The sequence below is a fragment of the Candoia aspera genome, chromosome 4 (genome assembly GCF_035149785.1).
Source record: "Candoia aspera isolate rCanAsp1 chromosome 4, rCanAsp1.hap2, whole genome shotgun sequence".
Classification (NCBI taxonomy): Eukaryota; Metazoa; Chordata; class Lepidosauria; order Squamata; family Boidae; genus Candoia; species Candoia aspera.
In genome coordinates this window covers 110,725,969-110,744,105 of record NC_086156.1, presented here as the reverse complement: position 1 = coordinate 110,744,105, position 18,137 = coordinate 110,725,969, and the positions used below count along the sequence as shown (strand labels likewise).

Here is an 18,137-nt window from a genome sequence, read left to right as displayed (position 1 = left end):
TCTATTCTGGCATCCATAGTAACAGTCCTTTTTCCACATTATCACAGCAAAACATAACTGTATGAATCCTACTCTGCAGCTGGGCAATATCCAGCCATTGTGTCCTGATGGTTGCAATCCAGCAGTGGAGCGTCTCAAACCAGAACATTAAAAAAGCTTTCTGCAACACCTGGAGAATTTATTTCTTGTTTCTCAGCAATGTCCCTTGTGTTTTATCTGGAGAGAGTGACTACCCATCATATGTACCAGTGAACAAAAGTTTGACCCGTAGATGAACCTTGGATCCATTCATGATGAGAACAAACTAGGAGAAAGTACTCCGGGATGCAGTTGGTAGTTGCACGAAAAGGCAATTCACACCTCTTCTCTTTCTAAATCAACATTTTGAGAATGAGTCTACCTAGAGCACCACATCCAAGTCATCGTGAAGGCTCTGTCATTTCATTTGGCCCAAACTGTACTTGCCACATTCCAACACTTGATAGAAACAGGGTGAACTAAAGAAGGAGGACAGCAGTTTAGTAGGACAAGCATTAGAACCAGCTTCATCTTGGCATCTGCCTTCTGCTAAAATATCTGAGATTGAAAGAGTAGTTTAAAAGATGTGATTCAGAAGGAAAGCAGAAGGGGAGGGAAAAAGAAAAGGAAGGGGAGGACACAGGAGAGATAGAGGGGGAATCTTTGGGAGGAAGACTTAGGAAACTCAGTTTCCCCAGTATTGTGTTGTATATACCTGTTGTAAATAACATTGCTGTCTATAGTTGTTGTTGTTAGCTGCCATTGAGTTGTTAATGACTCATGGCGACCCTCTGTATAACAGAACAAAATGCTGTTGGGTCTTGCGCCATATGCCTGTCTGTTCCAATGTTTGCATCCATTGTTGCTGTAATTGTATCAATCCATAGCACTGAAGGTCTTCCTCTTTTCCGCTGGCCCTCCACTTTACCAAACATGATGTCCTTTTCAAGCAATCGGTCTTTCCTGACGATGTGCCCAAAGTATGAGAGTCTAAGCTTATCTTCACCTCTAGAAAACATTCTGATTGTTTCTTCTAAAACTGATTGGTTTGTTCTTCTGGCAGTCCACGGTATTTTCAATAATCTTTGCCAACACCACAATTCGAATGCATTGATTCTTCTTCTATCTTCCTGTTCTAATGTCCAACTTTCACAGGCACATGTGGCAACTGAGAAGACCATGGCGTGAGTCAGATGCACCTTTGTTTTTAAACTGACATTTTTACTTCTGAAAACTTTAGATAGGTCTTTGATGGCAGATTTTCCCAGCGAGATACGTCGTTTGATTTCGTGATTACTACTTCCCTTGGCATTGAGCGTTAATCCGAGTAGAATGAAATTGTTGACGACTTCAATTTCTTCTCCATTTATTGTGACATTGTTTATTGGTCCATTTGTGAGTATCTTCCTCTGTCAGTTTGTCGTTCTGTGGTGGCTTGCGTGTTGCTATGATGCTGGAAGCTATGCCAGTGGTTCTACTATCAAAAGGGTCACCCATGGTGGACGGGTTTCAGCAAAGCTTCCAGACAAGGACAGACTAGGGAGCAAGGCCTGGCAATCTACTCCCAGAAACATGCCAATGAAAACCCTATGGATTACAACAGAACTGTCATGAGTAAGGATGGCCAGCAGGGGGCTCCCATCCAGACTGTCAAGCACATGCGTAGCACTGAGGAATTGTTCAGCCATTCAAAGAGACACAGATCAGGCCCGCCTTAGTCTTTGGGGTTTATATGTCTGGGTTTTCCCACGCTTCTTCAGTTTGTTAGGATTCCTGTTATGTACTAGCATTAAACATTAGAGACCAGTTCATTGTCTCAGTGTGTTTCCTGGTTGTTAGGACAAAAACTGTGAGGTAAACAGGTGAAGTAAACCTGTGAGGTAAACTGCTGAGAAACTTGTGAGGGAAACCTGTGAGGTAAAGTGACTGAGAAAACTGTGAGGTAAACAGGTGAAGTAAACCTGTGAGGTAAACTTTACTGAGAAACTTGTGAGGGAAACCTGTGAGGTAAAGTGACTGAGAAAACTGTCATGAGTAAGGATGGCCAGCAGGGGGCTCCCATCCAGGCTGTCAAGCGCATGCGTAGCACTGAGGAATTGGTCAGCCATTCCAAGAGACACAGATCGGGACCGCCTTAGTCTTTGGGGTTTATATGGCTGGGTTTTTCCCACGCTTCTTCAGTTTGTTAGGATTCCTGTTAAGTACTAGCAATAAACATTAGAGAACAGTTCCTTGTCTCAGCGTGGTTCCTGGCTGTTAGGACAAGAACTGTCTATAGTAAGAAGCATAAAAGCTTCCACTGCCTTGTTTCTCTCTGTCGGTTGCCACCCGTGCAAAATGATACACCTCCAGCTCAAACAGAACCCCGTCACACTGTGACGGCTCCTAACTATTTCGCAATTGATATAATGTCTATAGATGCACACCCAGAAAGAAAAAGAAGAGGTGATATGTGTCAGAGGGTGGGAAAGGGGCAAAAATTTTCCAGACACATCCACACACTCTTCCTCTCTAAACTGCGGTGAGGCTTGTTTGACGATGCTTTCTAAGGAAAGAATTTGTGCTCATTTCTAATAATATAAGCAATCAATAATATTTATTCAGTCAATGACCAGCAAAATTTAAAAGGCAAAAACAGAATGAAACAAAGAGATACAGTAATATACTACCAACTAATAAAATAGATCACATACTAATATAGCTTCTAATAATATATATACAGTGGCTTTAGTTTAACCGGCTATACCTTCATATAGAGACACAGCTGTACATGGATTTTTACCGTCCCTTAACTGTCTTCCTCCCCAATTCACACTGGTGTTCCTTATCTCTGCTTTGATAATCTTACCCCCTTAGATGCCTGTTTTCAGTCCTTTCACGTTAATGTGCTTCAGTTTAAAGAGGGAGAAGGAAATAGCTCTTTCCTGTGCTTCAGGTTATTTCCACCATGTTGGTCAAGCTTTCCTTGCTGATTCCAGCTCTGTCTTTTCCAAATGCTGCAGTCCTTCCACCGGTCCGTCCACTCTGCAGGTGTCCCTTTCTGATCTTGCTGGCTCCTTAGGTGTAGATGCCTCCTTCCCCAGGGCTCCCTTCTCCACCTGTCCCTGGATTCACACAGCACCTCCAGTCCCTCCACCCGGCACAGATCCACCATGGACCACTTCCACAACCTCCTCCATTGCCTAACACATCTGACCCTGGTAGATCTTCAGCAAAAGACGTTGCTGAATCTCCTTGACACTTTGCACAGAGTTGGCACCACCATCACCACCACCACCACCACAACAACAAACTCTCTAAGCTTGTCACCAGTTTGCAATATTTGTGTCCACTGGGCATCTCCACAAATGGCACGTCACGTCTTCACCCTTAAGAGCCTTTTGACTACTCAATTAAATGGCAAGAGAAAGATAAGGGGAAGGGTCTTCATTGGTTAAATGAGTCTCTGTGTTTCAAAGATGAAGGAAACTGCCTACCTCTTTCTCTCTTGTATTTCTCTCTCTTGAAGATGTAGTATGGATAGATACAGGCAAGGCTTTCCAATTCTATGTATTTCTTAGTACATCTAGCTTAAATATTTCTAGTTCAAATACAATGAAGGTCTAATAGCATTCCCTGACAGCTGGGCTAACTCTATACTTTGCATTCAAGACAGCTGTTATTAAAACCCTTTCTGCTCTTCAGTGGGGCCTTCTGCTGCTGAATTACTTGGTATTCTTTGAGCATTCTGCATATGCTCTGGAGCACACCCTCTAACAAGGGCTCCTGATGAATTCAAATGTCTAACAAAGGTTGTGCTTTGGATCATTTTCCTCAATGAATAAATGAACATGTATAATGTTTTCAACTCATTTGTTTAACTGGGTTCTCTTTATCTAGTTTTAGGTCTTGTGTGAAAAACAGATCACATCTTAGGTCATAATTTATCCAGAAATACTGACAATTCAAAAGGGTTCACAAACTTTTAAGTACCACTGTGGGCTATTTGGTTTTCCCAGAGTGATCTACTGTAATCTCCATAAGCAAACAGTTCTGAGAAGAAAAGAGCCAAAAGAAGCCAAGTCCAAGCTGAGGTGCAGAAACAAGACTATGAGGTAGTATCTCTCCTTCTAATATAGGCAGATCCAAAGTCTGTGAAAGATGGCCATTCAAGTTATGAAGGAATTAAGGCTTCCTGCCTTTTAGTTTCAGGACAGCATCTTTCATCTCCTTGTTTCGGAGCGTATATATGACTGGATTCAGGAAAGGAGTCATAGTGGTATAGAATATAGCAACCACCCCTCCAAGGGGATCCTCTGCTCCTGGCCTCAGATATGTGAAAGTGAGAGGAATATAAAAGGTAAACACCAGGATTATATGAGAGGTACAGGTGGAGAAGGCATGTCTCTGGCCATCAGCATTGCGAATCCTCAGGATAGCAAAGACAATGTAGACATATGACACCAGAATAAGTAGAACACAACTCATGGCAACGAGACCAACATCAATCAAGGTGAACATCTCATTGAAGGAGGTGTCTGCACATGCCAGCTTCAGCATGGCTGGGATGTCACAAAAGATGTAGCTTACCTCATTCCCCAGTCCGTAGGGCAAATGGAAGGTCAGGGCTGTCTCTATGGCCGAGTGCAAACACCCACCAAACCAGGTGCCCACGGAAAGCCAGAGACAGATTTTGCGGTTCATGAGGATACTATAGTGAAGTGGCCTGCAGATGGCCAGGAAGCGGTCATAGGCCATCACAGTGTAGAGGAAGCATTCTGTGCAGCCCACAAAATGGTAGAAGAAGAGCTGAGTTATACAGCCTGAAAATGAGATGACTTTGTTGCCCTCCAGAAACGAAGCAATCATCTTGGGCACCACAGTAGTGGAAGTGGCAACATCCACAATGGCTAAGTGGCAAAGGAACCAGTACATTGGCTTGTGCAGCCGTGGTTCATAGATTGTGGCGAAGAAGACCAGGAAGTTACTAAGTAGGGTCAACAAGTAGATGCACACAAAAAAGAAAAACAAAGGGGCACGTAATATGGGTGGGTATGGAATGCCCAAGAGGACAAAATGCATCAGGGCCGTTTGGTTTTCACACACCATTCCAGGCATGTAGGCAAAGTTTATCTCCACAGTGAACACAATTTAGACAACTTTAGCAACAATGAAGAGATCTTTAGCAACGATGAAGAGCACCAACCTTTCTGTCTTTCTGTGATTGGTGGGGATGGGGTAAGATGGAGAGATCCCATGACTTCTGAAGGTTTTTTCATCTTGGGTTTCCCAAAGAAGCAAGCTTCATTACCAAATTTGAACAGGACCACTTCATTTTGAGGTTCAATTAACATAAAGTTCTGGCTTTGTTCCAAAAGCTGGTTTGGGTATCAGGGAAGTGATGTAAAAAGATAATGCTTTAATCATTAGTGTTATACTTTAGCTACAACTTATTCTTCCAACAGCACTTAACAAAGCTTCTGTGTTAGAAGATTTGTTTCATTTTCTCTCATTTCTGTACTTTTCCTAACTATCCCAATGACCTGTCAACCAAGAACATTAGGAAGGAGAGACCCAAATAGTATCCAGGTGGGCTGTAGAAGTTCTTAGCATCCTTGACTAGGATGCTAGTCAAGGAGATCTATCCTTTCCATGGCTTCATGTTGAGAGGTATCTAGATACTCTTCTGGAAATGATGAGTCATCAAGCCATTATTGAGATGGAATATTTGTTTTATGTTGTTCTGATGGATAACCTTCTCAAACAGTCCTCCTTCCTCAGGGTAGCTCTATTCTCAAGCCATCTCTACCTCTTCCATCATTTCATGTTGATCCCAGATATTCTCTTGCTCTCTCAAGTATCTCTTTTCCATCAAATCCCTCTACTCAATGCTATTTTTAAAAAGCATATAATTGCACAGCGTATTTTATTTGTCATAACACACATTGTGCAACCTTGTAATAGCTCCATTGGGAATCCAAGCTCACCTGAAAAACACTTGTTGCTATGGAAAAGAAGAGGATCAAACCTCAATGGGGGGACCCTTGCTTTGCTTGGAGAAAGTCCCAGGTTCCTGGCATCATTTCATAGGGCTGGGACTCTCAGGAGAACTATTGGTTGGCAAGAAAGAAAAATTATCCCCATTTGTCTTTAGCACATTTGCTTAAGAAATAGAGGTTTTATATATAGGTTTCTTTAACATTTATAAAAAATGGGAAAAACTAAGCAGGACCTGGTTATAATTTGGATGGGAGACATTCAGGAAATCCCAAGATTGTAGACTAGATTGGAAAGTCAAAAATAACCTGGAAGAAACTCATGGAACTTCTGTATTATATGTTATAATATATGTATGTATGTATGTATGTATGTAATACATCCATGTACTGACCAGAAGCCAAACCAGACATGGTGGAATCTGTATGCTTAGGTTTTCCTTATCTATTTTTCTATTTTCACTGCATCATTTTTATCACACACTTTGCTAGTGTAAGTTCTGTTTTTTAAGAGGGTGTCTTCAAGGGGAGGGTCAAAAAAGTCAAGATGGTGCTCACAACCATGTGATTGAAACCCCACCCCTTTTCCATGATCCACATTACAAGGGGTGCAGCATTGGTCACATGATTGTGGCTGCCATCTTGATTTTGTTTCCCTTCCTGAAGAAATACTTGTAGCTATTCCTAACAATTGTGATTGTTTTGGCAAAGGGAGGGAGGGGGAGAGCACATTCAGACTTGCAAGATTTGTTACTATAACCTTATAATAAAAGTAGTTTTAGCTTGTGTCTTTGATTCCCAGGTATGGTCTACCTTGGAGGGTTGATAGTAGTAGATTTCCATTTTCACTCCTACAGCTGCCCCACAGAACCTCTTCAAGGATTTCCCCAAAACAGATACAAAGATGTTGGCTTTGCCCATCAATTGATGTCACTGTATCATCGAGACCCCATCCTCTTTGCATGGGATGATGAAGATGAAGATGAAGATTGCCCTTTTCTGAACACTTTCTGATCTTTGGTCAATCATATCCCAAGAGAGTGGTGGGGTTGTCTTCTGCCAACCTTTGCAACTCAGGGAATCAGTTCCTGAAAGGTGCAAGAGGCTCCCCTTCCCTGGACATGTTCTAGCAGAGACTGAATAATCATCTACTGGGGATGCTTTGAGTTGAATTTCAGCATAGAGCAGTGGTGCCATAAAGCCCGGACTATTAGATTCAGATCCAGAGCTCCAGACCCCAAGAGGAGACCAAATGCAGCACCCCATATTTAAAAAAAATCAGCAGAAGTCCTGCATTGCTTGCTCCCCTTTCTCTCCTTTATTTAGAGGCCCTCTGGAGGCAGAATGACCCACCCAAGCTTTATTCCTTTTCATGGCCCTTTTAAAGGTTAATTGAGGAGAGCTGTGTTAGCCTATGGTATGGTGGCTCTACTCCTAAATCACAAGGAACGGTGGCACAACTAGCACATTTTAGATTGCATCATGCACAGAGGTCTCTCAACCAAACAGTGCAACTGTAGAGAGAGTTACATCAGAAACAGTAGCAATCTCTATTGGTTTCTCATAAGATTGACATCATCTTTCCATGTTGATTCACCTACACAAGACATTCTGTCTTCCAGAGTGCGATACATTCTTCTTCACCGTCATGAAAATGATGTTCTCCTGAATGGAAATGGAATCTCTCCTAAGCTGTTTGTAACCTGACCTCACATTTATATCACGCTGATAGAATTTCATTTTTGCATCATTCTTTCTCTTCCAACCTGAGGGTCAAGCCAAATTTTAAAATGGCTCTGCATTTACTGGGGGGGGGGGGGGGGCGGTGACCTGAACCTTGAAGCCTCATCATGTTTCCGAGCCTCTGCACAGAAAACAATCCTATGGAATGGTTGCCTCATTTTTGACTCAGAAGACAAATTAAAAAAAACTCAATCCATAACTGAATTCTGAGCTTAGGGTTCCCAGCTGATATAAAGTTAGGCTTAAAAAAAAAAAGTATTGCTGGAATTGAGGAAGAAGCTGTTTGGGCCCACAGACATGCCTTCCTAAATCAGTTGTGGTGGAATTTGACCCATTCTCACAAGGGATCAAGGCTAACATTGCCCTTCTTACCTCATGAATTTGAAGGGTTAATTATCTTCTGGAATTTTCTATTTGGAGTCAGTCTAGAGCTGTAAGCAGGGCTTGGTCAATTTTATACAGGCCTTTCCCAGTTTCTGATTCACCCATATGGTAGATCACTTCACAATGTCTACTTCACCCACACAAACAGCAAGTTTAGTCCTGTCTTCTTTAGAGTCCACTCCAGCCATGTTTGACTATGGCTCCACTCACTCCTGGAATATGACTGTAAGATAGGTTTTTGATCCAGTTAAGATGGACTTTGATTTGTTCATCTGGCCCTAAGAGTTGCTCTTCACAAGCAAACTGGAATTTCATATCATCTGTGTGCCCAATACAGTATTTTGGCAATGGAACTTTCTGGAGAATTCCAAAACATTCTGTTCCTCCTATGCTGATCTGGTGGTTCCAAGACAGTCTGGCAATTTTCTGGAAATTCTCCAGGATGGAAGCAGTTCATGGGAAAATGATCATATCACCCCTCAGAATGTGGTCCAGAGGAGAAAAGGAATCCCTGATAAAGTAGGTTTTGCACATTCCTAATGGAAATCTTTTTGAGTATGGGTTCTTCAGAGGTGGTTTCTTTCATGGTGCAACCACCTGAGTTGAGTTCTCTCTTTTGAAAAGTAACCCTGAGTAAGTAGGGACTTGTAGGCCCTTTGTGGAAGCCCAGAAGAAAAGCTGAAGAATCCAACTGTCATGATCCCTGTTCCAATGTTTATGGTACATCGTAACTGTTTCCCCTTCAGCAAAGGATCATTACCTTGTCATGGTGCTGGAGCTTGAGCACCTCAATGATGCCATGAGCTAAACCATGAAGGGCCACCCAAGTCGGGAAGGTCATGACAGAGAGGTCAGACTAAAGGCGATCCCTGGGGAAGGTAGTGGCAACCCACCCCAGTATTCTTGCCGTGAAAACCAAATGGATCAGTACAACCAGAGATATGTCAGTATACCATTGGAAGATGAGACCCCCAGGTCGGAAGATGGTCAAAATGCTACTGGGGAGGAACAGAGGATGAGTTCAACTAGCCCCAGACGTGATGACGCAGCTAGCTCAAAGCCGAAAGGACGGCTAGCGGCCGACGGTGCTGGTGGTGAACGGCAAATCCGATGTTCTAAGGATAAACACACCATTGGAACCTGGAATGTAAGATCTATGAGCCAGGGCAAATTGGATGTGGTTATTGGTGAGATGTCAAGATTAAAGATAGACATTTTGGGTGTCAGTGAACATGTTATTGTTTGGGAGGGAGCTGCTTTGATCCTTTGTTCTAGCCTGTACTCCTTGCACTCGTTACGTTAGAATGTGTGTTTGGGTTATTAGATTGTGTCAAGGACTTTCCTGCAGACCAGCAAGATCCGTTAGGACATCTGTGTGCTGACCTCAGAGGGAGGGATTGCTAAAAGGGGTTATTAGTTTGCATTTGCCCACGTTTTGGTTATTCTCAGCTTTGCTTGTGACTTGCATTCTATTCTTTAATAAATCAGAAATCCTTGAAATCATTCTTGTGAGTCTGATTTTGTTTTAGGCTAGGCAGTCATTACACCAACTTAACATACTTTCAAATTCAGGTGAATTAAGTGTCAGCCCCTTTCCAGAAAACTGCATTCTATTTTTCTAAATTGAATTCTGAATTTTTCCTCCTCTTCTCTTGCCCTCACTCCACATTCAGTTAACATTCAGTGCCCATTGAGCTGGCTTTTAAAAATATTTTGGTCCTTCCCTCCATTCTAATCTTACAGTTTACACAGAGAGAGAGAGACAAAATACAGTACATCTGCAAGTGCAGAAATAATTATATTTCTTAATGATATTTCCCTTTGTGTGTGCAAGGCACAATTTTTGCTACATAAGGATCCACATTGGGAGAATTTCATTATCGGGAGGAGGCTATGGAATGCAATTTTAATGAAAGAATAACTGATAGTACAGGAGAGACACATACAGAGGGGAAGAGACATAATTTCTTACTTATTGAATCAAAAATGATCTTGGTACTAGTTGAAGCTCAAATGTGAGATTAGGGGAAGGGAAGGGGAGGGAAGGGAAGGGGAGGGGAGGGGAGGGGAGGGGAGGGGAGGGAAGGGGAGGGAAGGGAAGGGAAGGGGAGGGAAGGGGAAGGAAGGGAAGGGAAGGGGAGGGAAGGGGAGGGGAGGGAAGGGAAGGGAAGGGAAGGGAAGGGAAGGGAAGGGAAGGGGAGGGAAGGGGAGGGAAGGGAAGGGAAGGGGAGGGGAGGGAAGGGAAGGGAAGGGGAGGGAAGGGAAGGGAAGGGGAAGGAAGGGAAGGGAAGGGAAGGGAAGGGGAGGGGAGGGAAGGGAAGGGAAGGGGAGGGAAGGGAAGGGAAGGGGAGGGAAGGGAAGGGAAGGGAAGGGAAGGGAAGGGAAGGGAAGGGAAGGGAAGCTTCTGCTTTAATAGAATTCTAGTCCAAGATCTGAAGTTCAGCTGAAACTCATACATTCTGTTCATGTACTGCCTTGTTCTTTAAAAAAATAATAATTAATAAATGCCTGTTTAAAAACGGTAGCACCATTTCACAATGTAGCCATCTTGTTATTTCTCCATCGTGCCATTTTAGTTAAAAGCAGCCAAGAGTAGCTAGGTGTTTCCACCTAGCTGGACTCTGGACTATAGAGATTGACAAAAATGTTATTTATTATAATAATAATGTTGTTTGACTTCTATACGGCGTTTTATATGAAATTCTAATGACTTCAGCACATTAGTTCATAACTTCCCTTCCTTACTATGTTTTGTTTTCGATACTTCTCATTCTTAGACAGAAAGAGTAAGGGAAAAATGCTTTATACCTTATTCTTATCACTGTTCACCTCTAAGGGCTAACTGTACTACCTTTGGTAGTACAACAGGGAATCACAACATGCCCTCAACGTGCCATCTTGAGCTGCAAATGTGAAATTGGTGAATTCTTTCCAGTTGACTTCCCTTCTTCAAGAGAAAGGACTTAGTCCACCTTTCAGCTTTCTGAATGCTGCTTGAACCTCTTTGTTCCGCAGCGTGTAAATAAGAGGATTCAACATTGGAGTGACAACATTGCAGAAAATCTGGATGGGGGTGGCTAGAATGTCACTGAGAGATGGTTGGGTATAGAGAAGAGCACAAGGTCCAAAGAAGAAACAAACCACCATCAAGTGCGATGCGCAAGTGGAGGCCGCCTTGCGCCGGCTTTCTGCTGAGCGCATCTTCAGTATAGAAATGGAAATTCTAACATAGGAAGTGAGGATAAGTAAGAAACAAGCCATGGGCACCACACCGATGTTGGTGAAACTCACTGTTTCAATGATGTAGGTATCTGCACAAGCCAACTTGACCACTGGGAAAATGTCACACAGGAAATAGTCTACCTCATTGGACCGGCAGTAGGGCAGTGTGAAGGTCAAACTGGTCAAGATAGTGGCATGGAAGGAACTGGTGAACCAGGTACCAGCTGCCAGAAGGGCACAAACTTTCCTATTCATGATGATGGAGTACCGCAGTGGGTGACAAATGGCTGCATAGCGGTCATAAGCCATGACAGTGTAGAGGAGGCATTCAGTGCTTCCTAAGAAATGGTAGAAGAACACCTGGCACATGCAACCACCCAGGGAGATGGTGCGGCTCTCTGCCCAAAGGTTGGCCAGAAACTTTGGAGTGCTGATGGAGGAGAAGCCAAGATCAACCACAGAGAGGTTGCAGAGGAACCAGTACATGGGAGTGTGGAGGTTGGCATCGGAAATTACAGCTGTGAGGATGAGGAGGTTGCCAGTTAAAGTGACAAGGTAGAAGGACAAGAAGGCAGCAAACAGGATGTTCTGGAGGCCTTCAGTGTGAGGAATCCCCAGGAGAATGAATTCCAGGATGACCGTATGGTTGGGCATTATAGTTAGCACCTTCCTGCAAATATAAGAAAACACACAAGCAGACCCAATCTTTTTTTACTTTTTCTCCTCCAAAAACAACCCCATTTAGTTTTGGAGTATTTCCTACCAGTTTAATGACCAGGGAGATAGAAGGCTCTTTTGCTAAACTGTTGCTTCCTGAATGCTTCCTTTCTTAGCCTCTCTCTCTCTCTCTCTCTCTTCCTTCCCATTTAGAGGATCTAGAGAATGTTCTTAACTTCTGGAGCCCAAATCTCTGTTGCTATCAGCAGCTCTTTCAAGGGAGAACCCTGTTGTATTAGGATCAGTGGTGGTGGAACAAAAGACAACTTGTCTCTTTCTGGATCTTCTTTTTTTATTTATTTCTTTGATTGACTTCTATCCCATCTTTTCTGCAGATCACACAAGAGATCTCCTTACATTTTCATCTCATCACAACCACCCTAGGAGATAGGATGCACCCAAAAATCACCCAATGAGTTTCTAGGGCTGAGATAGACCTGGATATCCTCTGCCCTGGCCCACCACCTTAACTGCTCCATCCTACTGCCTCTCAATCAAGCATCCCATCCTGCAGGCAGCCATCAGTCTCAAAGCAAAACAGAAATCAAGGTAGACTAGTTCATTGGGGAAGAAAAACAAACTCCATCAGAAAAATTGAATTCAGTTCTAATCTCCCACAGCTTCAGAAAAAAGAAAAAGACATCAGAGTTGCAGGCAGTCCAGAGGTCTGAATCCTAATGTAAATCCAGCCTTTACATTAGAGAAGGGAAATGTATAGTATTGGGCTACCAGACTTGAACTGCAAAAAAACTCCACACCACTAGATGGCAGCAAAGACATACAGAAAACCCTTTTTGCTGCCGTATTGTAGGTGCCCAGGTTTTGGCAGCCCAGTAGCTGTTGCTTGGCAAAACATAGCCCTTCTAAAGCAGACAGTCCCCTTACCTGCTTCCTGGTATGTTTCACTATCTTGATGTTCTGGTAGGGAACCCAAACGGCATCAGTCTCCACTGCTAAGCCTCCAACCTAACCAGAGCAAGCTAAATCTTGAACTTCTGCCTGTCTTCCTCATGCGCTGCATTGGTTTATATCTCATTTTGATTTTTTTTCTGGGTACTCTTTGGCCCAAACATCTTGAGGCAACAATACCCAGAGAATACATTCTTCAGCTGCCTCAGGTCAAGGCTATCTCTCCACTTTGTTCCTTCTAATACTCTTTTCTGTTGGAGGTTGATGACCATCAGTACTATTTGTTCTTGTAACGCTACTGTACTGGTTTTCAGTGACGGATGATTTTCATGGAAAAATATAGTCCATACATATCCAGGGTTGAGGATTTTAGGAAACTGGGACAAGATCTACTTAGCGTATAACACAGGTATGCCAAACAAGCAGAAAACTACACATAGGGAATCATACAACATACTCACTAGTACCTGGCATTCTTTTTTCAGAGAAAATTCTATTGATGAATACCATTTGTGGTGTGCAAATCACCTTTGATTCACTTCACATTGTGTGGATCGATTTGGATTGTGGAGTGATCTGATTGGAATCATGGATTGGATCTGGAAAAGTGAGTTGTGTTGATTTGCGGCTTCAACTGCATCATCAGATAGTTGACTTATAGGGTGGAATCAGCTTAGAGATATGATCGGATCACCTGTGAATCAGATGTCTGAATTGCAAGATCTAATGAAGAACCTAAGTGTGTGAATACAGCATCATAGAAGATCGATCACAGATGGAAATCTTTCTATGATCTGACTCCATTTCAAAAATAACTTTCTTTCTGTGTCAGTGAAAAGCTGAAAGATCCACTGAGGGTAATTCCTATATGAGCAATGCAAATTTATCTTGTGTCTGTTGGATGGATGGAGAAGAAATTAATTTCATTCTCATTTAAATATAAACATCTAACATTTTTTCACATGAATATGAGAACTGGAATGAAATTTGGCTTTGATTTTTGAATTTCTATGTGTGTATATGTGTGTGTTTGTATGTACACACACACCTTGGTAATACACACACTTTGCTAACAGTAGCAGAAAAATAGACCCCTTTTAATAAGGAAGCATTGACAAGAAAGAGGGAAAATAAAAGAACAGGAAAATATAAGAGACTTGTTCTTACCTTGCATGGATCAAAGATGTGGAGTTAATGCATGGTGGCCAATTTTCTTAGTTTGGTTTGTGTCCCTAACAATGATTCCATTTGCTAAAAGTACGTCCTGTGTTCATGAACTTCAAACTGATATCCCTTGACTAGGAGGACACAGGTTTTAATATGTTTCCATAAAAGAATCTGCATTGACATTAGATCAATTCAGCTTCGCTGCAGATCTTCTGCTTTACAGGTTTAAAAAACCTAAAGATCCTCTGTCTTGGGCAAACCTCTATATAGCTTCTATATCCCTCTACAGGGAGTCTGGAGAAGTTCCAGCCATCTTGTCTCATGAGCAAACCTATTAGTGTTGCATCAGTTGTTTTGAGCAGAATTGTGACCTTCTGGGAGGGTTGGCTAACAATACCAGGGGGAGGTCTTCTTGTGATCTTTAGAGATCTTCCTTCCATTCCACCTGTGGCCACAAAAGACCTTGTTGCATAGAAGACCCTGATTTTCCAGAAGAAGACCCAATGCAAGTATGAGCAGCCTAGCCCCATTCTATGGATTTGAACTCCCAGTACCACTGTCTCTTGCCATGTGCCATGCTGGTGAGGTCTGATAGGAACTAAAGCCCAAAGTCTCTGCATGGGACCAGGTTGCCTATTCTTGGAAGAGCAGTAAAATCTATACACTTGGTGAGGTTAAAGGACTGGGTACCCAAATCTGGGTTTGCTAGTTCTGATATCATTGGTGGCTTCTGTTGAGTTTCCTAAAATGCTCAACTCTGAGACTTATGTCTTCCGTTAAAGATGTCCTTTATTGTGCATTTAAGCACCCTAAGCTAACTCACGCCCATTATGTCAACCTAGTTTAATTATAGGGTATTCCCCATTGCTGACTTGATGGTCTCCATCCATTCTTGAGTTGATGGAACATTACCAGCATGAAAGTGATCCACACTGCTGCTGCTCTCTCCTGTATTGATTCCAAGTCATTTGTCAGGCCCCCAACTTCCCTCCAAGAAAATGTATGATAAAGCCTAACTAAGTTTCCATATTTTGGGTATATCAGAATAAGGAGGAAAATACTGTTTTAAGACTTTTACACATAAGAGTGACTTATACCTTTCTCACTCAAGGGCTGGAGAAAAGATGAAAGACATCATGAAGGATATCATGGGGACAAGGAGAAAACAAGATGTTGTCAGGACAGTTTTAAGCTGTGGTCAGATACAAATGAGAAAATGCCTTAAGGGCACTAAGCAAGGAAGCATATTAGTACATCAGTGAAAGAATTAATTAACAGTTTCTGGTGTAAGCTGCAAGGCATTTTCTCAGGAAGACTCTGAATGAACAGCATCCGAGAGTAACCAGACTAAACTCCAAATGAGAGGAAGCAGAACAGTTTCAAGGCTGCAAAAGAGTGATCCACATAGATGGAGCCATATGGAATTACAATTGGATGCTGTCCCAGATTGGCATGAGATCCTGGTACCATCCGTAATGAACAAGGGCATCTTCTGAAGAGGACAGCAGAGTTCTTCTCACAGAGATTCATCACAGGCATCTTGGTTTTCTCATCCACAGGAGATAGCAGACTTAAAACAAGGATCCATCCATATCAATCCCAGGTTCCTGGAAATCTATAAGTATAATTGCCTGAATGGATGTATGAGGATTATAAATGGATGATGGTGGATTAGCATTTAAGACTGAACTCAGCACATGCTGTGTGTGACTCCCTTCCATTTATATCCTGTAACCATAACAGAGGTATAAAAGATTCTGCAGACCAGTTGGGTTCCTTTGCTTTGTTCTGAGAACATCCTAAATTAAGACATGGGCCTCTTCCCCATCCATCACACTACTGATAGATTCACGTCATCAGCATCACACTTTGGGTAGCTAGTCCAAAATGAAGGTGTGGCAAGACAGAAAAAATGGGTTGGCCCAAAGTGGTCCCACAGTTGCAGATGAAGTCTTCTTCCCTCCTGATGGATCACCTCCCAAGATGACACTTCTTAGGGGGAAGAAGGAGGAGAAACATCTGCTGAGTTTAATTGCCTGCTTTCTCTCCTAGGCTGGTCAGTTTCCAATGTCCAGTCTTTTACCTGTCCCTTATATCTCTTCTAGTCTGGGAAAAGACCAGTTCTGGTTCACTGGTCCATGAACCAGAGTATCTGTCATTAATAGAAGTAAGGAATATATTTTCAAAGTTTAGGTCCAATAAGTAAGCATTGCATTTTTTTCTGAAAAATATACTAAACCGTTTTGATTATTTCAGCACCAGGCCACCATACTGCCCCCAGAGCCATGTTTCTGCAGCGTCAATCTTTCCACAGCACATCAAGCTTTCAGAGATGGGGCATTTTTGAGGGAAAATCAAGAGGAATCATGAGAACAGATGCAACTGTCAAGGGAAAGTGTCCCTGTTCTCCAATTATTCTGCCACTTTCATATATACACATGACGGGGATCTCAATCTTTGAACAAAATATAAGCTGAAAAAAATGATATAGGTATACACACATGCAAACACATACCTGTTTCAGTGGCCTTCTTTTTCTTTCTTTCTTTCTCTTCCTTTTCCATTTTGGGTTTGATGTTGTCGTTGGTTTTCCAGGTCCAAAGAGGTAGAAAAAACAAAGTTAGCTCCCCTAAAGTGGTGTTTCTCAACCTTGACAACTTTAAGACATGTGGACTTCAATTCCCAGAATTCCCCAGCCAGCATGCTGGCTGTAGAATTCTGGGAGCTGAAGTTCACACACGCTGGCTGGAGAATTCTGGGACTTGAAGTCCACACAAGCTGGCTGGAGAATTCTGGGACTTGAAGTCCACACACGCTGGCTGGAGAATTCTGGGACTTGAAGTCCACACATCTTAAAGTTGCCAAGGTTGAGAAACACTGCCCTAACTTCCTGAATGACTCCCCCCTCCCCCAGTATCAAAATTCATCCTCCACTAACATAAAACCCTTTATTGATTTGTTTATCCCAGCGTCAAACTCCTAGAGAGGCTTGCCACCTACCTAAATCCACAACCAGGTGTGAAAAACCACAAGAGATCTCCACGGAAGTTCTGTTTGCCACTCCAAGTTTCGACCACCCTGGTGAGACTGCAGACAGGCGGTAATCTTTTTCTTTTCTTTTAAATTTCATTTTTGAAGTGACGCCACCTTGCTTCCTGCCGCTGTGTCTTTCACAGCGCAGAAATACATGCCGGCATCCTTCAGCCTTGCTGCACCTCTTGTGAGTCTGCTAGAGCGGGATCCTTGGTCCACATCTATCGTAAATCCACTGGAAAGAACAGATCTCCCATCATAGTGGGAGCCCAGAAATTCCAGGACGCTGCCAGTTTGCTTATACCAGTGCATGTAGTCAGGGCCACTGATGTTTTGAGCACAGTTTATGACAATCTCATCTTTTTCTGTGAGGATCAGTTGCTTCGGTTGGAACACTTGGCTGGAGACAAGCCGGGGGACCACTGCAGGAAAGGAGAAGATCAGTATTTTTATTTCTTCAGCATCCTCAGCATCAGTTGGTGAAAATTTGTGATGAGCATACTACAAGATCTATTTCTCTCCCTCTCCCCCCAAGAAAACAATCCTGTGAGGTAGGTTGGGCTGAGGGTCAAGGACCGGCCTAAAGTTACCCACAGGCTGAGGATGGACCTGGGTCCAAGCCTAGCAGGTGTTGGCTCATCCCATTCCAAAGTTGACTGACCAAAGAGGAAGAGGAGGCTAGAGAACATCCTTGTGGAAGAATCAACTTCTCTGAAATGAGGAGGGTTCACAATCACACCTAACTCTTCAAGGGACCATCCATTTGAACAGCGCTGCAAGAGAAGCAGTGGGAGGAGAAGTTCAGATTGATCTCTCTCCACCACACCCCCTTGTCACCAACTGGAGTAGTTTTCTCACCGGCCTGATTTCCTTTGACGCTGAAAACTCAAACCAGTACTGGGCATTCTAGTATGTCTTTTGGAAGTGGCATATAAATATGGCATTAAAAAAAATCCCCTGCTCACCCCG

The 18,137-nt window shown here is 42.9% G+C and overlaps 2 protein-coding genes across 2 annotated transcripts; both read right to left on the bottom strand.

Moving 5' to 3' along the window:
• Positions 1 to 4,182: 4,182 nt before the first annotated feature.
• On the bottom strand, positions 4,183 to 5,115 carry LOC134497057 (olfactory receptor 10G6-like). The gene has a single exon (XM_063302773.1). The coding sequence runs from the start codon at positions 5,113 to 5,115 to the stop codon at positions 4,183 to 4,185; it is 933 nt and encodes a 310-aa protein (XP_063158843.1).
• Positions 5,116 to 11,019: 5,904 nt separating this feature from the next.
• On the bottom strand, positions 11,020 to 11,996 carry LOC134497450 (olfactory receptor 10D3-like). The gene has a single exon (XM_063303110.1). The coding sequence runs from the start codon at positions 11,994 to 11,996 to the stop codon at positions 11,070 to 11,072; it is 927 nt and encodes a 308-aa protein (XP_063159180.1). The 3' UTR covers positions 11,020 to 11,069.
• Positions 11,997 to 18,137: the final 6,141 nt, after the last annotated feature.